The sequence below is a fragment of the Rhea americana genome, unplaced genomic scaffold (genome assembly GCF_003343005.1).
Source record: "Rhea americana isolate MKP2758 unplaced genomic scaffold, rheAme1 scaffold_111, whole genome shotgun sequence".
NCBI classification, from domain to species: domain Eukaryota; kingdom Metazoa; phylum Chordata; class Aves; order Rheiformes; family Rheidae; genus Rhea; species Rhea americana.
The window spans coordinates 668,297-693,986 of NW_028185162.1; the positions used below are offsets into that span (position 1 = coordinate 668,297).

The window sequence follows — 25,690 nt, forward strand, 5'->3', positions numbered from 1 at the left end:
GCGGCGCGGCGGCGAGCGAGCACGGCGGCGGCCTGTCCCTCTCTTGCAGGACGGCGAGCTGCAGTACGCGCTGAGGCGCCTGGTGGAGGGACTGGCGGCCACCCGCGAGGCAGCGCGGCCCGGCTTCAGCCTGGCCCTGGCGCAGGTCGGTGTGCCCCGAGCGGCCCGGGTGCTGCCTCCGGCCGTTCCCTGTTCTGAGCCGCGTTTGCCCGGCGTTGCCGTGGGGCAGCGCGTCTCGTGCTGTGCTCGGCTCGGCTGCGGCTCAGCTCCCTAAAGCACCGCAGGGTGCGAGCGCTGCGTCTCCCCCGTCTCCCCAGGTTTTGCAGGCTTTCGAGGAGGTTCCGCTGTGCGGTGTCCTGGAGCAGATAAAAGAGAAACACAATCTGGAAAAAGTGAARAAGGTGAGTGGGCTCATAGCGAAGCAGCTAGGCTGAATTAACTGCCTTYGGTCCTTTGAAGGCCTGACATCTGGATGCCATCGCTTCTGCAGTTATTTCTAAGATAAATGTCTGTAACGGGACTTGAAATATTTTTAAAAATTGACGGTATTGTCATCTAGCGTTGTCTTACTTGACTGAAAAGCAGCCTAGGATAGTGGTTCTTAAATATAGTGCGGAGGGTTGCTCTTGGCTGTATTATCTTCATATGAAAGGACATTCAAGACCAGATCTTCCAATTTGTTCTTCTAGTAGGAGCTGCAGCTGAATGTGAGATCTAACCCATCAGTGGGGTGGATTGCTACTCTGTTTTTATTTATTTATTTATTTTATTTTTTATCTTTTCAGAAACTTGTGAGAAATGCTGCTTTTGGAAACTTTTTTGGAGTTATGGCTCTATTTCAATCGGGCCGGCTTATTAAGGTAACTTTAGTATTGTTATGGTATTTGTCAGTAATGGTTCTGAAGTTGTCTTGAAATGGAGAGAGGATCTAGAGAGAAAGGCTGGCTCACTGGCTAGTGCATGAGATGAGACTTTGGAGCATCAAGTCCAGTTCACTTCTTTTGCCTTTTCCGTAGGCTTTCTGTGCCTTTTAAATGTCTATTCCTGATACATAACAAAGGTGTTAGCATTGTGTGTTTGGAAAAGTGTGGTGAGAATCAACTGTGAGATACTTTGATGCTCATGCGAAAGGGATCATATGAATCCAGAAGTTAACAGTTGGTCACCAACAACTTAAACTTCATGGTATCAAGTGATATTCTCAGCTGGAAGTTAAAGATGGGAAGAAAAGAAGAAAAGGGGTAGTTAAGAAAATGTACGTAGATGAAATAACAGTAAATCAGGCTTGAGGAGACTAGATGGAGCTGGGGAGGAGGRTGGATTAAGTGATTACCAGMAATATGAGAGCTGTGTCAGATAGTATGTGAAGTCCCTAATTCACCTTGAATGCAGGGATCTTTTATCATATACAGCCGGGAAACACCATATTGGGAAGAACTGAGTTGTGTATCAGGAAGCAATTGTGTATGCTTCCTATTGTAAGCAGACATGTGGGTCTCAGAGTAGATTATTAACTGAGCTTTCAGCTTAACYTTAGATATATAGTCTTTATTTTTGACTTTGCAGGACCAGAAAGCTCTGCTGGAAAGCATCCAGCTTCTCCAGCAATTGTCACATCACCAGGCATACCTCAAAGATCTCCCTGGAAAAACTCTTGTTGACATCCTTTCTGAGGTATAGACACAGTATGTGTTGGATGGGAGGGAGGACTTTGCTTGGAGGACTGTTTTTTCATTGGTTTGTTTGYAGTTGAAAGTAAGAGGAGGGGTTGTGGAAGAGTAAATTTAAAATGCAACAGATATTTTTCTGCATTTGTTTGTGGCAGATGCCTTTATTCTGCAGAGGATGCTCTAGTTTAGCCTAGTCTGCTTTCATCATGGACAAACCCTTATTCTGACTTCTCCCAGTTGACATATTTGGGAGGCACATTAGACCCTCTGCTCTTTTGAAGACAGATATGCTGAAAACTCTGGACAACAAAGCTCCTCATATATGCACCAGATTTCTAATATGTTTTTTGGGCCCAAGGCTGAATTTTGGGCTATTGGGAGTGAAAGGAATATAGGAAGAGGGAATAAAGGAAGTCTGAGTAGGCAGTAAAAGGAAAAACCAAGTTTCCTTGGTTTGCATGGATATTGTTGGTAGTGATGAAGACTAACAGCATTAAATCAAAATTAAGCAATACTTTGTATGGAAATATTCCTYGTCACCTAATCTTGATATTAGGTTTTAATGTATTTTGAATCCTATCTTTTAATAAATACAAGTGAAAACAGTTTTAATGCTTTTTTTATTTTACTGAGGAAAACATTAGATCCAGTTTTCTCTAAAACATTGAATGCAGTAGTTTGCCAGTAAATCCTATTGAAGTAAGTAGCTCTTTTTTAGATAATGTTATTGAAAGCTAGTAGAAGGATGTTTTGTCCTCAGACAGGACAGACAGTACAGACAGGAGCAGTCAGACAGCAACAGAGCAATTGCAGCTGACAGAATTGCTACTTAATGACAACAGGTTGACCTCCATGTAGTTAAACGCTTGGGGCCTGTATGGCAATACTGGACACAGATTCGCTATTTATTTTTGGTTGCATCATCATTAAGAGAATTTCTAAAGCTTCCAGAACAGCACAGGTTTTTAAAATATCTGCACTGTAGAGCATTTTACGAATGTACTACAGTGACCTAGTAAAACACCATCAGATGTTTCTTTTATGCTCTCTCATCTGCATTCCTGTCTAGGTTCCTGAAGCTGTGTTTGAGGAGGTCCTATTTGGCACCTTGCAAGCTGACCTCACTTCAGCCTTCAAATCTCCAGAGAACTTGCATCTTTTGCTTGTGGGCATACAGAAGTTCCCTGGGGTTCTGAAACCTAAAAAACTGAAGAAGCTGTTCGGCTCACCTACTATTGTAAATGAGGAGAATATTCCCAGGTAAGTTTTTCAATAAGGAACATAAAATTCAATGTTCTCAGCCTCTTGGCTAGCAGTGACAGAAATGTGACTTTCATTCTAATACCTGCTTGTATTCACCAGGTTCTGTTAAGGGTTAGGCTCTCACTTTTGTGCAGATTCCTAAATTATAGATAGCTCTGGTTTCCCTCCCAAGAGGCACTGGCTGTCTGCAGCCTTTGGTGCTCTGGAAATGTTCTGCTACCTTCAGCAGGATGAATTTGGCCTTCAGCAATCCTTTTCCGGGTCAGATTTCTCACATTATATTTATATATATATATATTTTTTTTTTTTCTAGACTTGTAGAACTTCTGCAAAGTGCTGCCAAGTCTGAGAAGAAGGACAAGAAATTGCCTGGTGTGGGGTATGATTTGCTACAAGTTTCACTGAAGGAAGGTGCTTTTGAACTCTTCTGGAAAGAAGCTGTGGAGAATGGGCTAGTCAAGGAGAAATCAGGACCTGCGAGGTTTGTTTTAAAGCAAGCTGGCTTTTTGTTTTCGGTATTATGTGATTATTATGTTTCTTGCCCTTCTGCTGGGGTAGAATGGAACAGATGGTTTCTCATGAACAGTGTGAGAACATTTGCTTTTGATTATTCAAGTGTTTGTGAGAAACTTAATAGGAAGCCTAAATCCAGAAATTATCAATAAGACTTCTATTAGAATTGTGACATTTAACTACTTTTGGCCTAAATTTAGTTAGAACAACAAATAAAGTTGATGAACTTCATCAGGTGTAAAGGTGTTAGCTTGCTCCTGCAAGCCTAAACTGAACTGTTTCCTCCAAGTGGTTGGGAGGGAGAGTCGTTCTGCTTTGCTATTTTAGCACTGCAGTTCCCATGTAGACAAACTCTTATTTCTAAAATTTGTATTTAATACTGCTGAGTTTGTGCTTTGTCTGGTGGACTCTTTTGAAATGCCTCACTGTTATTGGGCTCCGTTGGTTTGAGTCTGTGGTCCRTGTTTTTAAAAAGGATGTGGCTGTAGTTGGAAATCATAACAAATAACTATTTCAGCCTATTATACAAGACTAATACTAGATATTTGTAAGATTCTCTGAGATGTCTCTTAGGTCTGGTGCTGTATAAAAATACTGCAAAATCTTTAATACAAATTTGTGAGCGTTTCAGAAGAGCATCATTCATTTGGCCCATAGCAAGGTAGTCTGTGGCCTGGTTGAAATCTTTCTAAAATCAAGAGTTTAAGAATTGTAGAGCTGCACTTTTAAAGAGTTTTGTTATTACATGAATGTCACTGGGAAAATGTTTTCCAGGCCTGAGCAGTTTAAGTCTCATGTAACTTGGCTCAAATCTGTATCTAGACAAGTCTAAAATTCCCTTTGTGTGCTCAAAAGTGCTGCTTTTTTAGCCCTGGTCCTAGAGGAGTGAGGCTGATGCTATCCATTTAATCACACTTGAGCCTGTTGGGCAATTTTTGTCRAATTTGGCGGCAAGTTGCAAATATAGATAAGTTCTTACAAGGTCTGTGGAGATAGAAACCTGAGCAGAAGAGATCCAGAAATTGTCTTAATTGATGAAGGAAGTGCTGATGAAGACTCATCTATTTCTAGAGACCAGAGGACACATTATGAGGCAAGATCTTACAACTGTCTCAGTCATAGGAATTGCTTATGGCAGTAGGACTTTTGAACACTGGCAATTGGGGTATTTTGGCCTTTTTTTTTGCATGCTCCATGCAGCCTGTCCCACCACCATTTTTTCTCTGTCTTACCCTTCTGTGTGGTTTTACTGCTGTGCCTCTACCTGAGGGAATCTGCTTTGTTTCCACTCAGTTACATGTGCTACCGGTTGCTGGGCAGTGCTCTCCCGTTGTTGTCCCTGGATCAGCTACGGATGGTTCTTAAAGGGCAGGTGATGCAGCACTATGGAGAACATGTGGTAATAACTCAGGTAGGTGTTCTGAGAATACTGCATGCTTATGATTAAAGGCACAGTGTTGAATAACAAATCTCCCCCTCCCAAATCCTGGTTGCTGATGTTTTTGTATAAGTAAAGTTTATGTAGTTCTAGACCTTTTATTTTTATGAAAAACAARGTTATTGTATGATTGTTCGTTGTAACTGGCTGAGTATAGCCTGTATTTGATCTTCATTATCTAATGTGTGTTGTTATTCAGACTAACTTCAGGGGGTTTTGAAATTGTTCAGCACTGACCCACCTGCTTTCATTGATGTTGCTGAGAAAGCTGTAATGGTTGTGAAAGCAGGGTAAGGGCCACCCTCAGCAGATTGACAATGTCATATGTCAGCCTTTAACAGTGCTTTTGATTTTGCATGTCCAGAAGCTTCTTTTTTAGYTGTAATTGTGCTGGGTGCTGCATGAGCATTTGAAGGCAAAGCAAAGAGGGATAACTCATGGTTTTGTGTACTTCACTGCTGTGTTTGAGAAACACCTCTGGGGCTTAAATTCAAACTTGATTTGAGTATTGGATTTTGGAACTCCTCCTCTCTCCTTCCATCCTGGGAAGAAAACAAACAGCACAGCCTTGCAATAAGAGGAGGAAGAATAAAAGGGAACACTGGTTAAAAAGAGACTAAGACTCGGCCTTTGTGGCTAACTTAATGTTAATSCCTGTGATATGGGCCTCAAACCTGTTGCCTTCTCTTGGAAGAGAAGGGATTCTGCAACCTTTCTGTCCTGGTACCAAAACAACAGCAGAAATGCAGTTTCTCTCTGGAAAAATGCTTACCGTGGTGCCTCTCTTAATGGAACAACTTTCTCCAGGGCTTATCTGCACACTCAGTTGTTTTATTGTATCTTGTTTTGTATGGCTCTTGCAGAGTGAACTAGGCTGTGTTCTACCATGTGCATCAAAAGATTTATTAAWTTAATTTCTGTCAGAAACGTATAAATCCACTGAAGACTAAAAGACAATCTGACTAGGCTGAAAGTGAGGACCTTAGTACTGGTAATGATGGGGAGGTGTTAGAAAAAGTGTTAGGTTGACTTTTATGTTCCTTTTGTTCCTTTTTGTTCCCTAGGACTTTTATTCCTTTTGTTCCTTAATTGGAAAGCAAATGCTGTTATCTTACACTTTCTTCTGGGATTCTCSTTGCTGTTGGGGTTGGAACTAGATGAAGCTTTAATCTGATACTGACTGACAATTGTCATCTTCTCAAATCCAGGCTTTTAACAGGGGAGCACTTGGTTTGCTTTTATTGAGAGATGATTGATGAAAGCCCTGTTGTGAGTTATTAGCCTGTTTACAGTAAAGATTCTCCTGGAGTTTTTTTTYATGGGCTTTTCATTCTGATGCACAAGTATGGACTTACCAACAGAGTGAAAGCAAGAGCTTGCTAGGTTGTGCTTTGTATGAAATCTCTTGCAGTGGTATGTGTGTTATGCTTGGCTGGATTTATAATTACTTAGGTATTTGTAGACCCTTTATTTAAAGACCAGTGTTCTCTTTCATTACTGTTTCTGCTCCCACCAGGTCACTGTATCGAACATGACACTATGCAAAACAAATTGGTTTATTAATTTACAAAAATTGCATTACATTTTTGGAATGAAGCCACAGCTTGCACTCTTTAAGGTTTCTCCAGTTACACATTTGTTTTTTCCAGAACAAGTGGAAGGGGAATGAACACTGTGGGCTGTGAAAGAACACCAGGAAATGGGACTGTTGGGTAAAATGGGGCATGTTCTGGTAGTCCATGTGCTAGTGGATGACATTCCAAGGCCAGCAGCCAGCCATCTGTATGCCACGCACATCAGTGGCAGGACAGAGGATAGGCCTTAGCACAAAACAGTGACCCTTCAGAACATGTTGAAGGTTGAAGTTGAACCTATCAATTCCCCTCTCCTTTCAGAATACCTCAACACTTYTGAAACAGAAGAGAGAAAAGATGGAATTTCTTCTACCCACTRTAGATTTTTCAGGCCCCAGAGCTGCTAGATGAGAGCAGAATTGATGTAGGGGCATTTTTTGAATAAATGGGCAAACAAGACAGATGGTGTGAGTAATTTCTGGGCCTCTCCCCCAGCCTATGAGCGTACCTGCACTGGCCATGGCCAGCATGTAGTCCAGCCTGCTGAAGTTTGACTGTTTGGGAAAGTCCAAACTGAAGAGCTGACGTTGGTACATGCCAGGATTCTGTAGTTTCCTCCTGCTAAGTATGTGAGGAAGCAGCGTGGCTGACCATAGGATGAAACTGATGGGTTGCAGTATCTTTTATGATAAATGTTCAGACAGATGACTTTAATTTTCACATTGCAACCAGATCTGTACAGTGATTTGGGTTCCAATAGRTGCTCAAGACTCATTGCGAGTTTTCTAACCTGCTTGTTTGGACTGTGTGTTTCAGCTTCCGAACCGATTTAAATTTGCTCCAGAGATGGAAGCATATGTAGATGCATTTCTGAATAGCTGTGATGATCCGGAGAAGCAGCTGGCAGTGATGGTCGGCTTCTCTACTCTCACCAATCAAGGTTATCCAGTGGTACCCAGCATTTGGAGGGTAGTGAGACACTTGCAGCCAGTGGCATTGCAGAAATACRTTGACTGGCTCAAAGACATGTTCCTTAGACCAGACTTGGACTGTTGTTTAGACTTTTCAACTAACCGGCAAAAACAGAACCAAGAAACCGTAAACATGTGAGTGTATTAATGGTGCACCTTGCTCTTCTTTTTCTGACCTGTGATTAGAACAGCCACCTGTGCAAAGTTTGATTTGGACCGTCAATGTTTGCAGTCGCTGCTTCCGTTGCTGTGAGCAGGCCATTATCTCCTGTTCTGTTTCCTCTGTCTCAGAAGATTTATCCCTGGCACGTGACTCTTGCCAGGGCAAGACAAACGTAGTAGATTACTTAATTCCAYGTCCCAAGAGTAGCCTGTAAATACTTGGTATGCGTTTGTAGCAATTTCCAGCTAGGAAAACTTCTCAGAAAAATGTTTTATCAACCTTTTTGGCGCTGCTCAGTGAATATCCCAGCYTGGTGCTGTGGATACTGGGTTACTTGCAGGGAGACCTCTTTCAAACAACATAAATTGTTAAAGCAGCATGTCTCTGTGTTATACATTGTCAGTATAATAAACTTACAGGTGCAGTACTGCAGTTTTTTGAGGTGCTTTTTGGTAGAATGCAGTACCTCTGCGAAGTAAGATGGACCATCTTTTCTATAGTGAGAAGGTCATTTCTCTTCTTTTGTACCTGTTGCTTTCTTTTTGCATAACCCACTTTGCCATCTTTAACCTAAATCCTCTGAATGGCAGGAGGTCCCCACAGAACTACACTCAGTATCGCCTCTTGTTGCAGTTGACTGTTGTTTGTGTAATTAATTCAGTRTAGTGTTCAATCTACTGATTGTGTCCGCTTGTTTATTGAAAGAACTCAACATAAGATGGCTCGATTAAGAAAATGGATCATCCACCGACTTGTTAGTATCATTGAAAGCCCAGTGAAGAAAGAAGAGAACCTTGTAATGGACATTTCCAGGTGAGAATGACTTAAAGATTGTTTAATGTCATGTGTAGTTGGAATAATTCTGTTTAGCTGGAGTAGTGCTATTGAGCTAAATTGTCTCCATGGGACTAGACAAATTGATTGGTAGAAATATTCTAGAACATCTAGTCAGTTAGAAGACCAGGTTCTGTTTTCAAAAATAACTGCYCTAAACTTTTGGCATAAGTAATTTAGGCACCTAAAATCAACTCAGCCTCATTTGTTTTCAGTAAGCTTTAGGTTCCTGGTTACCTAGACTGTTTTGAAGATATTATTTCTAAACCTTGTATMAAATCTTGGTAGTATTTATCAGTCAGTTTAAATTTCTTGAAGAATATGATGCAAATCTGACAGCCTGAGAAGAGTGCTGTACTGTGTTGCCTGAAGTGTTGCACTTCTACTTGTGTGAAGTCCTGAGCATTCTTCTCTCTTTACCTTGTGTACCTTGAGGAAAGGGGCTTATTGTAAATAGTGACGTTTTTCAGGACATTCTTGAATAAAAATGCTAGGTAAATGTGTGGTGTGGTATTCTATTTGATTTACACACATGGGCTATTTTTGCTCTATTATTTCCAAGCTGACACTTTTTTTTTTTTTCTATCTGTGCTAGGTTTTGCTTCTTCCATGCTTTCTTTGAGACCAAGAAAAAAGCTTCCCAAATACCTGAGACAAATGCCCTTCCATCAGAGCCGCTGGATGAACAGGCTCATTCACTGGCAGCAAACTACTTCTTTGGGTAAGGATTTTGCTTGTGTGATTTAAACTGGGAAATTTCTCTCCTTCCCTGAGGATAAGATCACTCTGTAAATGGCATGGCAAGAGGTTTGAGCTGCTATTGAAGCGTTTATTTTTGACTCCAGGAGCAGGAAGTTAACTTTTTTTAAAGGAAAYCTTAGAAATATTTCCCAAAGATCCTTAATTTGTGTCCAACAAAATCTCATTTTTGCATGGCAAACTTGCTGAATATGTGTCTAATGATCAGGTAGATGCAGAGTTGAGTTTAAACTGCTTTTTCTCATCTGATTTCTCTTGCCCCTGTTAGAAGCTAGAGGTGAGAGGATGTAGGAGAGCGGTGGTGGGGACATGGGTTGCTGTTGGCTTTTTGTCCACTCTGCATGTGAGCTGCTGATTGATCCACAGCCCTCCCTGTGCTGAGGGAGAAAGAGCTGAACAATGGAAACAGAACTGTAATAACACTTTGAACAGGCAATTCCTGGGAAGGTGCTCCAAACACTGCTGAAGGACAGCACAGGACATAGTGGGACACAGAATGGGGGACACTTTCAGAAATGGAAATAAATATACTTTAATTTTATTAACAAAAAAGATTAATTACTAATTTATTTTAATTTACTTCTCAAAAATATATAATTTCACTCAATTTCCCCTGTGTTCCAGTTCCCAGCTGTAAGATTGGGTTGTAGAGGATAGCTGTTATTACATTTTGGGTTGTGAAATAGAGTAGCTTGTGAATAATGTCATTCAGTAGCTTGACAAAGCTGTTTAACTCAAGAACTCAGATCTAGATTTGGAGTGCTGGTTCCACTTGGCTCCCTGCTTTGTGTTTCCCTTAACACAATGGTGAATAAAGTCAAACTGGCATTGATGCCCAGTTTGGCTTTGACAAATTTGGGTCAGCACTAATGACAATGAGTTATGACGTTTTTTACCATAATTTTTCACCAAAATGATACATTGGGAGTGTGTCCTTACTGTGTTTGGATACATGCACAGGTTGAAACTTAAGCCCTGTGAATCTGGCTTGAAGTGTGTGACCAGAGCTCTGAGGTGAGAGTGCTCTGCCTGTGTTGGATATTCTGAAGAGGAAAAGGCCGTCTGGTTCTTCTCATGTGAACATGTTGGTTGCTTCCTTTGCAGGTTACTTCAGACTTTAAACACCCTGACAGTCTTGGGAGATACACCAGAGGCTGCAGCCTTGAGGGAGAAGCATATCCATGGCGTGACTGCAGATGGGAAGCTCTGGATCCTCCTTCTTGTTGAGTATGCTAATGAGCTGCTTTCCAGCGAGAAGCATGTCAAAGCTGTGAAGCCTTTTACTAAGGAACAGAGGGATGCTTGGGAGAGGTGAGAGTTTTGGGAAGCTGAATGCTGAGTTCGTGGGATGAGGAAGGTGGAAAAGCCCTGGTTATATTTCTCTTTGGGCCAATAAAAGCATATAGCCTGTATTTTTCAGTCCTCCTCTAATTGTCTCGGTTACTGTAGTGGAGCTGTTTCATAGGCAGTAACAGTTTTCTTTCTTCTGTTTATTGAGGATGCAGCACCTAGGCCTGGGTTCTGGGTTGTCTTGTTATCTCTCACCCCACTCTTTTCTTGTTCTTTCTGTGTGTCTGTAGGTGGCCATGTCCTTTTCTGTTTTCATTCATAATCATTCTCCCAAACTCAATTCCAAGCCTGCTAATATTTTTCTGCTAGTAATGTCTGTTCTAACTTCCTAGTGACTCTAACTTGCCCTTTTCTTAACTTGGTCTCCCATGAAGGTCTACACCTTGACTGTAGTATTAAGAATTTAGCCTGTGCTGAAATGCAAAGGTTTTCATAAGCTACACAGAGGGTGAGACACTATTATTGAGTTAAGATTTTATCCTRCATGTGTAAGCCTAGTATCTATAAATTAAATGTTGAGTACAGAAAATGGTAGAGTGGCTGTGGTTATGTTTTCAATTTGATCGTAAGACAGGATTTACTGTTGTAATTGCGAAAGACTCATAGCTTTTCTTTCCTTAGAACACTTCAGTCTGTGACGAATCTGCAGAAGGAGGAAAATAAATCAGACAGTGCCAAAATCTTTGCTTTCCAGCAACTTCTACTTTTAATGGCCATTCATCTTTTCAAGGTAACACCTCTGGAACTTGTTTGAATGAGGTACAATGGGCTAATAACTGCTGCAGTTTCTGAATAACCAGCTTTGTGTTCAGAGATCCATTCTTTCGAAGCCTCTAGCTTCTTAAATGGAAAATTGGCAGCTAATAAGCTGCGATTCTTACGCTGATGTAGACATCGATTTACGGGGGCAAAGCTTTGCCTGAGCATGTTTTGCCTTTGACTTGCTGGAACAGTTCCTACTTTTTTTCATATTTTTTTCTGCAAAGGGGTCATAGTAGCTGATTTTAATCTGTACCTGTTTGAAGAGATCCTTGGATACAGAATATGTTCCTTTTGTTGCTGTTGGTAGTAGGGAATTCACAGGATGGGGGGTTTGTTTGCTATCAAACAGAATCCAGCTGAAACAATGGAACTTCTGAGTGATCTTCTGGACTGCACAGAGAGGGCATTTAGCAAGGAACCCAAGAAAAAAAAGACTGGTGAGTCCTTCCTGCAGAAAGAGATGGGGTGGGATTATTAATGCTCTGTCAAAAACCAGTGGCAGTTCTGCATTAGTGAAGCACTCTGGCAGCATCAGTCCTGGCTTGATGCACTCTTCTCCAGGAGAATCACCTCCCTCCTTCCCTCTCCTTGCTTGTCTTTCCAAATTTCTCATTTCTTCCTCCTGCCCTCCACCCATATGCCAGGGTGTGGAGGGGATGTGCAGGGTTGCACTCCTGCTCGTCCCTTACAGGCCAGGTGGGCTTCAAAGCTGACTATCAGTCAGATGAACAGCAGCCAAGAGAGTGCTCTTCCTTTGAGTCATTCATCTGTGCTTGCTGAGAACCTCACCAAAGCATCAGTGCCTGCCAGTCAGGGCAAAGCTAACTCCCTGTGAGCTTTCGTAACAGCCAACAGGCCTGCAACTTGCTGCTCTCAAAGCTCAGGCTCTGGGCAATCTGATTGTGCCCTGTGTGTAGGTCCAACCTAATAGCTGCTTTAAGCTAGTCCTGGTTTAGGGTCTGGGGAGCTAGACTTAGACTCGATCAGCAAAGAACCTGGCTTGTTCTTATGACTTCCTCTCTAACTCTGGTCTTACTGTTCTCTTTAAATCCCTATGTAAATTTGTAGATACTGTAAAAATAAGACCTATAGTTCTATGAGGGCTTGGTTGTATGTAGGTCAGGGTTCCCAAACTGCTGGACTAGTGGATCACTCTCAAACCCCAGCACTTTTCATGGGCTGCTGTGATTCCAGATTTCGTTGGAAACACTATGAAGTAATATACTTTTGCTGACTAGCTGTTTGTTCCCATACAGAGAACTCAGAACCAGGATGGGTTGAGGTGATTGTGGAAATCCTTCTCTCCCTCCTTGCCCAGCCTAGCCTGCTCATACGTCGGATCTCCAAGAGTGTATTTGGAAGGATATGCCCCAATCTGACCAAGAGAGGTCTGCAGCTGATCTTGGATGTAAGTGAGACACTAGAGGAGATTTTACTGATTGCCTGGCTTGCCCTTCACAGATATAGAAACATGTCTCTTGGCTATTCTCTATTTTGGGATTAAATAAAAGACTCCTTGATTTAGAAAATGAGTCTGGCATATGCACTACTGAATTTTAAGAGTGGTGTGCAAGAAATTTTCTTTATGGGAACCAGTGATCTGCTTATTTTTGGCTATATTCTTTGGTAGTTTTAGGCTGAGGAAATTCCTGGGTCAGTTTTAATAGCTGGTAGGTTTTATACATGTGTATAAATAGTAACCTTTCTTTTTTTCTAGACAGGCTAAGCACAGAGGTGCTAAAAATAGCTGACACTGAAAATCTGAACTGGTCACATCACTGAGTAAGGCGATGTCTTCTGAGACAGTAATATATGGATTGCAAAGATCAGTCATCAGACAGTTTATGTGATGAATCTAGTACATAATTTTGTAACAAATCAAAATGCTTTCTTCACCTTTTTTTTAACTTATAGAAAGAACTTAACACATTATGGATTTCCATAAGTAGCTGGCACAAACATGTCATTATAAGCCAGAAAGCTGAATGCTGTTACTTACTGTGTCATCATTCAGCTAACTCACTGTGCTGAAATTAATGTCCATTGTGCACAAAAAATGCATCAAAATAAAACACTTAAAAAAAAACAAACAACTCCCCTTTTCTGCAGGTTCTCGATCCGTACCAAGATCAGGATGAAGAAAGTGCTGTTGTTGTGATGGAAGAATCAGTCAAAAAGATCAAATCTGCGTCAGAGGACACGGTAACTGATGCGCCAATACTTTTCAGACTCACCATTTAAAAATAATGATCCTTCTGATCTGTGGTAATAGACATAATTGCATTTCTTTATCTTAAATAAAATGGCTGCTGCTCTGTTAAGATTTATTTTCAACGTGCAAAGTGCAATTGTCATGTGGAAAGTGCATGTTCATTAGCCTTTTGGCCGTGAAAGAAAATGCTATTGAAAGTATGGCTATTTGAGTAGATGACTTCCTGACAACAAATGGCCACATTCTGAAACTAGTACAGGCCTTTTCTTTTTGCAGCCGCAGATTGAATCGTTGCTGTGATGTACAGCCATCTGGATTCAAGATCTTGAGTTTTAATAGCTGAAAAGATTTGACTCATGAACTATCATGAGCATTAGCAAAAAGGAGAGTAGGATAAAGGCTGTTACTTCGGTTACTCCTTAGAGGCTTCTTTTTGAGATTCATTTAATGTATCAGAGAAGTCTGTGTTACATTCTGCTTTTAGGTCTTGTGAAGACCTGGTATCTCTGCTGTTGTCTGAGGTGTCCTTACTTGTATGTGAGGGCTGTAGGCAAGAGTAGGGCTTGTGTTTTTGTTTCTGAACAGTGACATACCTGAGAATTGAGAAGGACTGGAAGAACAGTGGGCTCAGGACATGAACTTTTCTTTCTCAGGATGATGAAAGTGGGGACTCCTCAGATGAAGGTGGCTCTGAGGAAGACAATGACAGTGGAGATGAAGATAAGAATGAAGAAGTTGATGAAGATTTTCGCAGTCAGCTGATGAATGTTCTCCAAGCAGGGAATGCATTGGTATGTTTTGACTTTCTGGCTTGATACAGATACCAGGGGAGTGTGAGGTGGTGAAAGATTATCTAATGCCCACATTCTACTTAAGCCCGTGCAGCAAGAACCTTGACAGTCATCTTTGCTTGGCATTTGAAGCAGGAGATCAGGATCTGTAAAGAAAGCTGTGGGAATTAGTCAGTTGTTCTCTTACTTAATGTTAGTGGGTCTTGAGTGCTCTTGCTTGTCAATTTTAGCCTGATAGCTTGGATTTTTGCCTATCATAAATGAGACTGATGTGGACTAAAGCACTGAGATGCTGCTCTACGGTGTCTATTGGCTGACCTGTGCAAAGGAGTGTGATCCCTGTAGGCCGTTCTGGAGACGTCTTGCAGGAGGGCTGGATTAATGATTATGGTTAATGATTTCTATAACTGACATGGCAATATGTTAACCTCTTTTGCTGAAGGAGCAATAGCAGCCAGTAACAAAACCCCATACCTCTTCCTTCTTCTAGTCCTCTGTCTCTTAAGTGTTGGTACATCACTGCCAGGATTACCTGTTAGGAAGAACGAGTTGGATTTCCCATTGATTTAAGCATTTTGTCTCCCCCTGTTGCTCTTCAGAGTCTGGAGATAGCTACTGGGCTCCCCCGTACAGAAGAGACATGGAGCTACTGGAGCGAGTCCAGTGTAGGGCTACRAAGATGATCAGAGGGCTGGAGCATCTGCCCTATGAGGAATGGCTGCGAGAGCTGGGCCTCTTCAGCCTGGGGGAGAGAAGACTGAGGGGGGATCTAATCAGTGTGTACAAGTACCTGAAGGGAGGATGTCAAGGGGGCAGGGACAAACTCTTTTCAGTTGTCCCATGTGACAGGAGAAGAGGCAATGGGCAGAAATTGAAGCACAGGAAGTTCCGCCTGAGCGTGAGGGGGAATTTCTTCCCTGTGAGAGTGACGGAGCACTGGAACAAGTTGCCCAGAGAGGTTGTGGAGTCTCCTTCTCTGGAGATCTTCAAGGCCCGCCTGGATGCAACCCTGTCTAACATGCTCTAGGTGACCCTGCTGAGCAGGGAGGTTGGACTAGATGATCTCCTGAGGTCCCTTCCAACCTTACTGATTCTATGCTTCTTCATCCCTCCTGTAAGTCTGTTTCTGAAGTAGCTGTGGTCCTCCTCAGCCAGCAGGATTAGGGTAGTCATGGGCAAGTGAGTGTTAGGAACTTTATTTTTGAAATACATAAAATAACATGTAGTTTTTACATTCTAAAAAACAAAAGGGAGGAGATGAGAGTGATGAAGAGCTGGATGATGAGGCTATGATGGCTCTTGATGAGAATATCTCGGCCCTCTTTGCGGAGCAGCAGAAACGGATCCAGGCAAAGAAGGATGAGAGAGACAGGATGCGGAAAGAGAAGATCCTGCGGAGGGATTTCAAGATTAAGGTGGGAGATCAGTGTTTGCTGCAAAGGCCTCTGGCTTGCTGTTAGGTATAGTCTATTGCACACAGTGAACTAAGACTAAATACTATGGACATTTACTTCTGTTGTAAGCTTCTGGAGGTTGAGACTGGATTGTGCAGCACCAGGCACAGCAAGATAATGGTCAGCGAATGGAGCTTCAGATGCTTACTTCTAAACAAAGAACAGTAGGTTGTCCCGTCAAAAAAGTTAACGGTTTATGTTTGCTAAACAGAAATGTTTCAGAGTATTAGCTCCCTGCTCCACCTACCCAAAGGTAGCTAGATGCCTATCAGTTTTTGTAAACTGGGCAAACTTGATGTACCATAGCTTGACATGTGTAAAATCCCTCTGGTAACTTTGCAATGTAAGCTTTCCCTTAGTTTGTTATGCTAATAAAATCGGGAGGATTATGGTGAGACCTCCCCCCACCTCGTTATATGTGTCTGTAATACTAACCTTGGCCACCTGGTGTCAGCATGGTCCGTCCAGGATATTCAGCATTCAGGGACAGCTCCAGCCACTCTCTTACAGAAACATCTGGTGCCAGATTAGGCAGGAGATTGAACGGTGTAGCAAGCCAGTGGTTTTTCTGCATTTTTATTCTGATGCTGTGCAATAGGAAGTTGATTTTACACTAATGCACTGTCTGGAAATCAAGGGGTGTTGAGGGAGGTGAAAGCCATCAGTCAGTGGAGCTAGCAGAAATCTATACCTATTTACAGTGACTGCAGGTCTGGCCAGGTGGCAGTGATTCTCGTAACTGCTGTTGCTAAATGATGTTTCTGCATAAGTTTCAAACTCCACTTTCAAACTTCTAATCTTCAATTTCTCATGCATTACAAGTGACAATGGAATGTGTGTGTGGATCTCAGCTGCAAATACAGTCTTCTTCAACCCCCTCCACCTGCTGTGTGCCCTGCTTCAGCCTGACGGAGCTGCTTTGGGTAGATCCATCATGTTTCCTTGTTTGCATGAGTTCCCAGCTTGGTAATTCTGTGTTTGTAGGTGCTGGATCTGATTGAAGTGTTCCTGAGTAAGCAGCCAGAGAACCCCTTGGTGTTCGATGTCATTGAGCCCCTGCTTCAGGTGATTGAACAATGCATGAGCTCAGACTCAGACAAGCAGGAGATTGACTTCCTCCAGAAAACAGCCCATATCTTCACGTAAGTCTCCTTAGTCCTTCTGCTAGTAAGCGGGGACATTTGATAGACACCAGTGGTCTTGGTTGAACCCCTCCTCTGGAACTGGGTCTTTCTAAATGGGAGAGAGTTGCTGTGCTTATAGATTATGTAGAACTGTTCCCCATAGGAGCTCATAGGAAAACAGTCAGTGTCTGGGTTCTGCAGTCTAAGGGACTTCAGGTGCCAAACCTGTTCACGGGTGGAATCCTGTATATCAGATGGTTGATATTACAAATGTAGTACTGTGTTGCTGAATGTCTCCACAGGCTCTGAGCTCTGAATCAGACCCTGCAACAACTCCCCACACTTACAGAGTTGCTGCTGTGGCTGGAATGAAACTGCTAACAGCTTATTATTGTGACAGGCAGAGTGCAAGTTCTCTCTGTTCATAGCCAGAAGTGAGGCGTGATACAAGCTAGACACAAGCGTAGTGCATGTTGTGTGATACGATATGTCCTCTGCACATCCCCAGCACTAGTCTCCACCCACTGTTTGAGAAGCAGTTCTGTGGTGACAGTGTTTGAGGCAGCCACTTCTCTACTTTGTGTGAGTTTTGGATGAGAGTTGACTTTGTTGCCTAAATAGCTGCTTGAAGATGAAGAGCAGTGAGTATCCGTACCCTGCTTGCCACACCGATAACTATCCCTTTTGTTGCCCACAGCTAGCATTGTTTTTGTTTTCAGCAGTGGGAGACTCCGGGTTGCTCTCAGTCCAGTGACAAAGGTTCAAAGCCGCTGGTTCCACAGAGCTCTTTCTGTAGGTAATGCCTTTGGGCGCTCATGGCATAGTTTGTTCTTAATGCTCTTTTAGGAACTCTTTGTGCCGAGCTAAGCAGTATTGCAGAAGAGTGGATGCCCTGCAAGAAGATTTGCATGCCTTTGTGGAGAGGCTTGTGAAGAAAGCAAGCAAGCACACTGACTCTTCAGTGGCTCTCTATTATTTCAGGTGAGCGCTAAAAAAGAACTCTGCCCTGTGCTGCAGACAGGGCTGTGACTGTGGCTGGTGTATATGCAGGCGGTGTTGCACATTAAAACACTTCAGAGAAATGAGAGACTTCATGAAAGCTGGATGCTGGCATCTGTGTCTTACATGAGGAATAGTCATTCTGGTTTGAAGCATTTCAAGAGATGTTCTTTTTGGGGTGATGTTCTATGGCCCTGTGACATAGAAATGCTCTGGTCCAGATTTGCTGGTAGTAATGGGAAGGACTCCCTTGGGGCTTCATTAGGGAGTGACGAATTGCATGTTATTCAGGAAGGGACAAGCGTAAGTTAGGGTCGGTCCACAATGATCGTTCTGTAAATACTGTGTTTACCTGTCTCCATGATAGCATCACAAGGACAATAAAGATTATAGCTTCTGTTGATACGTACCAGTATTTGTTCCTTTGCTACTGAATGCAGGTGAATTAGTCTCCAGGATAAGGCTGTGTATCTGCTAGGAAGTGAGCAATTTTGCTGTTCCCCGGTGTAAGGGGAAACACCATTTACCAGCAGGCTTTCATGTGGCTTGCAGGCAGTTTCAGGAGGGCTTTGATGCTCCTGTCTGGGATTTCTCAAAAAAATTCTATGAGGTAGGTACCATATGCATGTCAGCCTTGTGCCACTGGGTGGTACTGGCTGTGCAGTTCACCTAGCTCATGGCTGTGTGGGAACTGTGGTAGTTTCTGGCAGCACAGGACTGGCTGTGTGTGTGCTGCACAGTCCCTGACAGCTTCCAGGTGATGCCAGTGCTGAGTGGAGCTGCCTTCTGCATGCCTGGTTAATGTGATGTTTCTCAAAAGTAGCAGGGTGTCAGCAGGCGCTCTCAGTTGTTCTCCAGGCCTGCAGCAGCCCAGGCTGGGAGAGCAGCACTACTGATGGGGCTTGGAAATCCTCGAATCGTGGACAAATGGAGAAACCTTCAAGCTGTGCTAATCGAAACTGACAGTGAGCAGCATGAGTCTGGGGAGACCAGGATGTGAGGCTGATCGTGGGGTTGTCTCTGACTGCAGTGACAGACAGTGAAATGACGCTGCCTCTTTGTATTTGCCTTTAGATCTGGCAAGAGTGAGTGGGTTAGCCTGAGGGTCCTCTCAGACTCTTTAACCTCCCTCAGTACAGAGCAAGCTGCCTGCCTCACTTGGTCTCCCTCCTTGGGTGCCTGGGTAGTGCCACCGTGATACTGTGGTAACTGCTACTTTCCTCCCTTTTCTATTTCTGTTTCAGTGCATCCTTGTACCTACTCAAAGTATTGAAGGGAAGTGTGTCCGATAAGACACCGACTCCTCCTACGCCTCTGCCAAGGAAAAGGAGCAGCAACACCCTGCAGGCTTGTCAGGTAAGACAGCAGACTGCTCTTGCAGTAGTGTTTTTGCCAGGAAGCTTGTGTTGCCCCGTTGGGCATCGTTTATTCAAGCTCACTCTTCAAATACCCATCCGCAGGCTTTCTTCTCCGTACCCTAAGTTGTCACATTCCCCATCCCCTTTCACCTTGTTCCTCCTGTCTTTGCAGTGCCTGCTTGCACACAGCCACCAGGGGCTGCTGGTGTACAGTGGATCTCCGGTTAATTGCCTAAAAAGCATGATGAGTATTTATGCTGCTCACCTGGCTAGTTTGCTATTTTTCTATTAACCTCTTCACAGTCACTCAGTTTTTCTGGGAGAGTGTTCAGGAGCAAGGAGCCATGAGACGGTGATGAGTAAGAGTGAACTCTGGATCTCTCCGAGGTCTGCGCTGAGTTAGCTCAGGGCGAGGAGTGTGTGGAACAGTCTTGATTTCAGTGTAGTTGTGCACCCAGTTGTGCTATGTGTGTTATCACTCAGGGGGCCTTACCGTATGGTTCTCTTTCATCTACCGTCTCTGCTGAATTTCACAGGCCTCTGAAGTTTGTGATCCTGTAAACTGGGTGGCCCAGGCCAGTCATCTGCCCTAGAAGCTTAGGGAACAAGATTTCTCTGACTGTCCAAGTACTTGCCTCTGAACTCCTCATGTTGTATGCAGGAATTGGTACCTTAATCCTATTGACATTTTCTAGGGGAAGAAAATAAAGTTACCTCATGACAAGAGAAGATCTGGAAATTCTAAACACTGAGATCTTATTTGGGGCTGAAAAGATAGCTAATGTTTCTAAGGCTTAGTGAGAGACCAGGAATGTTAATCTGAGCAACTCTTGCTCTGTGCTGGGCCTTCCTGGAAGAAAAACAAAGTGGGAGTTTTTGGTAATATAAACAATACACTTGATGTTGAGACTACGTCAAGAGGATGCTTCAGAGCATTGTGCGACTTCTCAGGGCAAGAGAAAGGGCTGTGGTCTTGTCCAGCCGAAAATGCAGCCAGCAGCTGAACTAAGTTGCTGGTTTGAGGGAAGTGACACAGATTGACTGGTATGATGCTTCTGGTGTTGATGTTGGCTTGAGGCTAGCAAGGCTTTGCAAGAGGGGACCACAGACAGAAGTGTCATGTGTTTCCAGTGAGCAGCACTTCGCAAGCATACTCTAGAGCTCTTCAGTAAGCAGCAGAGCAGGGCTGGTAGAGATCCTATGATGCGGTGGCCAAATTTAGGGAAGAGCCTGTGACTACAGAAGAAATTTAAAATAGTAAGCAACATCTTCATGGGAGGGATCTTTTTTCTTTTTTTCTTTTTTTTTTTTCCCTGTAGATACACATCTCAAAGAAGTCCCAAGTATAAACACTTAACTAGGAAACGTCATGTATTTCAAGATCCACCTTCTCTGCTCCAGTCTAGCTTGCGTCCAGTTGAGGTAGCAGTGGGAGTTTGGGCTGTGAATGGACACAGCGTTAATGTGGCTTTAACTTGCTGCATGGACTTGGACAAATTACTTGGGCAGATGTACACAAAAGACCTATCTGCTATTGTGAAAATCCCAGCCTCAATCTCCTGATTCTTAATTTTTCTTTTTTCCCTATAAAGCTGTGCTTCCCTGGCAATATGATAACTGTAGGGAATGTCAGGATGTGATGCTGTCTTCCTTGTTCCTCCCTGTGATGTCTGTTTAGATGTGTATGGACTGTGCAGGTCTCAGTTAGCTACTGCATGTCTTGGTTTCTTATTGCCCACCAGAGGGGGATATTAGAGCATTTTACACATTTCTGGGATTTTTGGATCTCTGATCAGAGCTGGGGCTTGTCTGCTGGGTACCGAGAAATCATGGATATAGCTGCTAAGCATATGTAGCTCTAAATCTACACATCCAGACATCACCACAGCTGAGAGCACCACGTGCACAGTGCAGCTGCTGCAGGGATGGTGAGCATGATGTCAACCTAATGTTTGCTAGATGTGCTCGTCACAAACCTAGAAATACAGCTCCCACACTACGTGCTGTGTATGTAGTGTTAGAAAGCTGTGCTGCGCTTCGCCAACGTGGTCGTACTGCTGTCGGCACTGCCATGGGACGACATTGGGGCCCACTTTGGCAGTTCTTCATGGCACTGTGGCCTGTAGCATACAAGCTACCCAAGGATATTTAGTTACTGGAAAAATTTCGGTGTGCCCTGATAGAGATGAATAGCTTCATTACTAGTGATTCATCTTTGTGTTTTATGTTTTTTTTTTTTCCTGTTTTTTCCCTTCAGATTTTGAGCACGGGCAGTCTGGATGTGGACAGAGTGACTGTAATATATCAGGAAGCACTAACACAATTCCTGTCTAAACGAAACAGTGCCCTTACAGCCTCAATGTTCCTTGATCTTTTCAGCCGTTTCCCGGTGAGTTTTGCTAACTGTGTGGTACACTGTCTTCCAGTGGCTCTGAAGTGGAGTTGTAAGCCTGGGGAAAGTAAGAGGAGAGACTTAAAATTTATTGCAAGGCTTTTAAAAACTGCTTTAAGATTTTCAAGAATCTTTACCTGCTTAGGCTCCTGGTGCTGGATGTTTGGATGTCACTGCTGCAGAAGAGCAAGATCACTGTTATGGCTTGGGTTGGGGATAATGCATGGAGAGTGCAGGTGAATAGAAGATTGCTCTTTATAGAGTGCCTTAAGAAGCCTGAATTTTCTACCCATATTCAAGAAATGTGGATGAATAAAGCTTGCATACAGGCAGCAGGGGCCAGCTTCTTTGAACAGCTAATGTAGCTCCTGTCCAGCTTTGCTCTGACTATGTGCACACTTACTTTTCTTCTCAGGAGACTGTAGGACATAGAGTCTAACTGGAGTCTAATCTGCAAACTGGGTGTTCAAACAGCATCAGTGTTCAAAATCTTTGGGGAATTTCCTGCAAACTTGACCCATTCCTGAAGCTGGCCTCCCCTATGAAGACAGCCAGCTTTTAAGCAACAGGCCTTGGGTCTGAATGTGGTGCAATACTTAAGAAGTTTTTAGGTCAGTGAGTGTGATGGAGCCAGTTGCCAGAAGTCCTTTCTCAAGCATCGTTGACCTTTTAGAACTGATATCTGAAGGGAGGGTGGGAGGAGATGTAGGCTTGTGTAACTGGAGGAAGATGATCCATACTTTCAGACTGCGAGGGAATCCATCCAAGAAAGAGTTCTTTTGCATACCAAGTTTCTTGGGACACCAGGCTGGGATAACACTACCCCTGGCTAGTGAAACAGGGCGGAGAGGTGTTCTGTGTTGCTGACTGATGCAGCATGCTTAAAATCTGTTGGTTTGCAGAGCCTCTGGCTTTGTTCCTTGCAAAAATGTCTTTTAAATCTTTGAGCACATCCCTTTCATAAAATAAAGCTAATGCTTTACATATTGGCCTGTTTTAAAGCTAGGTTTTAACCACTTGTTAGACCTGTCAATTTTAGTACTTTCTTATCCAAAAAAGAAGCCATTTTGGGTGGTGTGGTTAGTGTAGCCATCCACATATTATATGAGGAGTGAATCGTGCAGCAAACTGCTGTCCAAGCCTTGTCAGAGCCTCACCTTCCACTGTCTGATAGATGCCTTTGGAGGCCTGCAAGCAAGGTGTTTGTAATCCACTTGCCTTCTCATTTTTTGTGTCATATTCTGGATTCCTTTAGCACCTAAAGCTTGAAGAATTTATGTAGGAACATCAAAATTACTCATTTAGGGCAGATAAGAGGTTCATCAGACTTTGCTGACAATGACACCTTCTCTAGAATTGTTTTGATCAAGATATGCTACAGGCAGCAAGTTCAGGATAGCCTGTGAAGCCTTCCTCCTGACACAGTTATTTCTGGTACCCTTTCTCCCCCCATAGTGTGTGGGATCAGATCTTTCCCCAAGCTCTGACATTCTGCAGTCTTAAGTCAGCATGTTCTTCTTTGCCACTGGGGTTGTGCCTCTGCGTGAAGTGAACTGCCTACGTAAAATATCAGGGAGATGCACACTTAAATCAAGAACCAGGCAGAACGCAGGAGGTGAAATCTTGGCTTGATTTTTCCAAGTCAAGAATCTTGTTGATTTTGATTTCACTGTGATCAAGATTTCACCCAGGGCTGATGTGAACAAAGCTGTTACTTTTCAAAGAAGTTGTTGCTGGTCTCTGGGCATTTGTCTCTCTTGTGGCATTTTCTTCTTGATCAAGAAGCTGTGTAAAATATAGATCGTTTCTCTTGAGAAAACAAATTTGTCTGTCAGCACACCACTAACAGACTCTTTCTTTGTTACAGATCATGTGTAAGCCATTAGTAGACACTCTTGTCAAGTCTATCACTGCTGGAGCCAGGCAACATCAGCAGGTAAGAATGAACGCAAACAAACAAAACTGTATTGAACAGTCAGTTGTAGAAAGCACTTAATCACAGCAGCTCAGGTGATGCTTAACGTGTTTATTGCTGCCGTTAGGGTTGCCCAGTTTTGAGAAGCAAGCCTCCTAGGAGGAGGGCTTTTGCAAACTTTGCCTTGCTGCTTCCGGTGTGTGACTGAAGTTTTGGAAGTGGCTTATGCATTCAGTCACACACATTCCTTGGTAGCACCTCTTTTAAAAACTGCCTCATTTAAAAATCTGTTGCTTGCAGGACTGAGGCTTGCTTGTTAGATGTTGCCTTCAGTCATCTTTGCCTTAATTATTTTCTTATCAATATGATATTCTTCTGCATTAGTGCACTGTGCTGTAATTCTAGTCCCCTAATACTAAGTCAAGGTTAGCTTCACGAGTCTGTTCTGTGCCTTGCCAGCTGTCCAACATTTTCTAGGCCATTTGGGTCTCTGTCTAGTTAGAAACCACCTGTACTATAGATCCAATTTTTAATGGTTGATTGCATGTGCCTGGCTAACACGAAGTGCACGGAGCTCTATCAATAAAGTATTGCAGGGTGACTGCACAGCTCTCTGTTGCCTGACCAGGGAAGGAGGCTTGTCTGGATTTTCACTGCAACATCCGCTGCAGCAGAAGTGCTTTCCATGTAGTTAATAACCAAAACCCCTTTAGGCCAGTAGCATTGTGCCATGTACTTTCCCACCCCCTAGCTGTAACACGCATCTGTCCCCACCGAAGTGCATCAAGATTGACCTTTCTGCTTTATAAATAGCTGTTTTATTGTTCTGATGATCAGAGGGAATGAGAAAGGCTAGGTATGTGTTCACTCTAAAGCTGCTTTGTATCGTTAGTGTATACTGCAGTTATTTCTGCTTTCAGGCTTTTTTACCCAATAGGAATGGCTCCAATTAAACAAAAAAAAAAAAAAAAAAAAAAAAAAAAAAAAAGAATTAAGCTATTAGTAATCTCAGTGGATAGAAACCAGGATGTATTACACAAATAACAAACAAATTAATTAGAAAGCACGTACTTGATCCTATCCTCAAGAGACCAGAACAGCATCCTCAGCAAACAGCTTCATTCATGTGGATATCTTTGCTTCCCGCAGGGAATAGCACTGTCCTTTCAGGGCTCCCACAGTTATCTGCTCAAGCTTCGTTTCCAGTCTGTTTATCTGTGGGTGAGAGGAGTGAGGAAAGACATACATATATCTGTGTGTGGGAGAGTGGATAGAGAACATGGATATTCTACTATTTAAACAAAGGCAGCATGGAGAGTAAGCCGTGTAAAGCCTTTGGAGTTTGGAGTTACAGCTTTACTTTTTTGCAGTCTGCTTTCTTTTCTGGAATTCTAGCTTCTCCCCACTAAATGCCTAATTTGTCAGGTTTAGGATTAAACTTCTGATTCTCAGTGCAAATATGCCTTGGTGGTGTCCTAAGGGATAGGCAAGCATAGGGACAAGCTAGATGGGTGTAGGTGGTAAAGTGATGTTTGGGTAAAGCAATGGGATAACTTCCCTGGAGATTCTGCAGCTCCTGGCAGCCTCTGGGATAATGTGGGGAACAGGGAGAGGCTTAGCTATTGCCAAGGACTATCCAGCTCAGATTCCTAAAGACACTGAAGGTCTCCTGGCTATGGCCAGCCCTGATGCTTCAGAGGCAAGTGAGTAGTCTCCCATTTTCAGCTCCGAAATATTGGCCTCTAATCATTAAACTACCTTAATCCCTGAGACATGAGGCCTAATCCTCCTTCTAACACTCTTCTGTTATTAATTATGATCGTTTTGGCTGTGCCTGTTTTATCTGTATGAACAGCTAATCCCACTGTGAGTTTAACTYCTTGGCTCTGCAGCTCCCTTTGGCAAGGAGCCCCCAGGCTCGCGCTGCCAAGGCAGGGCTGTGCTCTGCACGGAAAGGTGGAGCCCCACGGCTCTGGCCAGGTGTCTCACGTTGGCCGCCTGCTAAYGGACCCCGGGGCCCTGGCCTGGTAGGGCTGCGGGCTGCCCTCCCAGCTGGCCCGCAGGAAGCCCTTCCCGAGGAGGTAGGGGGTCAGGTTTTTTTAGATAGTTTTGAATAAGGGAAAAAGCAGTTTATGGGGAGGATGGAAA

At 43.3% G+C, this 25,690-nt stretch overlaps 1 protein-coding gene across 1 annotated transcript in view; it reads left to right on the top strand.

The window, feature by feature from the left end:
- Positions 1-46: 46 nt before the first annotated feature.
- MYBBP1A (MYB binding protein 1a) overlaps positions 47-25,690 on the top strand; it is a gene marked incomplete at its 5' end in the record, with an annotated part of 57,694 nt that continues 32,050 nt past the window's right edge. Inside the window, 22 exons of the mRNA XM_085314656.1 lie at positions 47-145; positions 318-401; positions 786-860; positions 1,567-1,674; positions 2,740-2,930; positions 3,247-3,414; positions 4,740-4,857; positions 7,275-7,564; positions 8,298-8,405; positions 9,022-9,147; positions 10,290-10,496; positions 11,157-11,265; positions 11,647-11,734; positions 12,554-12,705; positions 13,407-13,499; positions 14,163-14,300; positions 15,551-15,715; positions 16,739-16,896; positions 17,725-17,859; positions 19,122-19,233; positions 21,493-21,624; positions 23,495-23,563. Coding sequence (XP_085170782.1) covers positions 47-145; positions 318-401; positions 786-860; positions 1,567-1,674; positions 2,740-2,930; positions 3,247-3,414; positions 4,740-4,857; positions 7,275-7,564; positions 8,298-8,405; positions 9,022-9,147; positions 10,290-10,496; positions 11,157-11,265; positions 11,647-11,734; positions 12,554-12,705; positions 13,407-13,499; positions 14,163-14,300; positions 15,551-15,715; positions 16,739-16,896; positions 17,725-17,859; positions 19,122-19,233; positions 21,493-21,624; positions 23,495-23,563 — 2,925 coding nt within the window. The remainder of the gene's footprint in view (positions 146-317; positions 402-785; positions 861-1,566; positions 1,675-2,739; positions 2,931-3,246; positions 3,415-4,739; positions 4,858-7,274; positions 7,565-8,297; positions 8,406-9,021; positions 9,148-10,289; positions 10,497-11,156; positions 11,266-11,646; positions 11,735-12,553; positions 12,706-13,406; positions 13,500-14,162; positions 14,301-15,550; positions 15,716-16,738; positions 16,897-17,724; positions 17,860-19,121; positions 19,234-21,492; positions 21,625-23,494; positions 23,564-25,690) is intronic.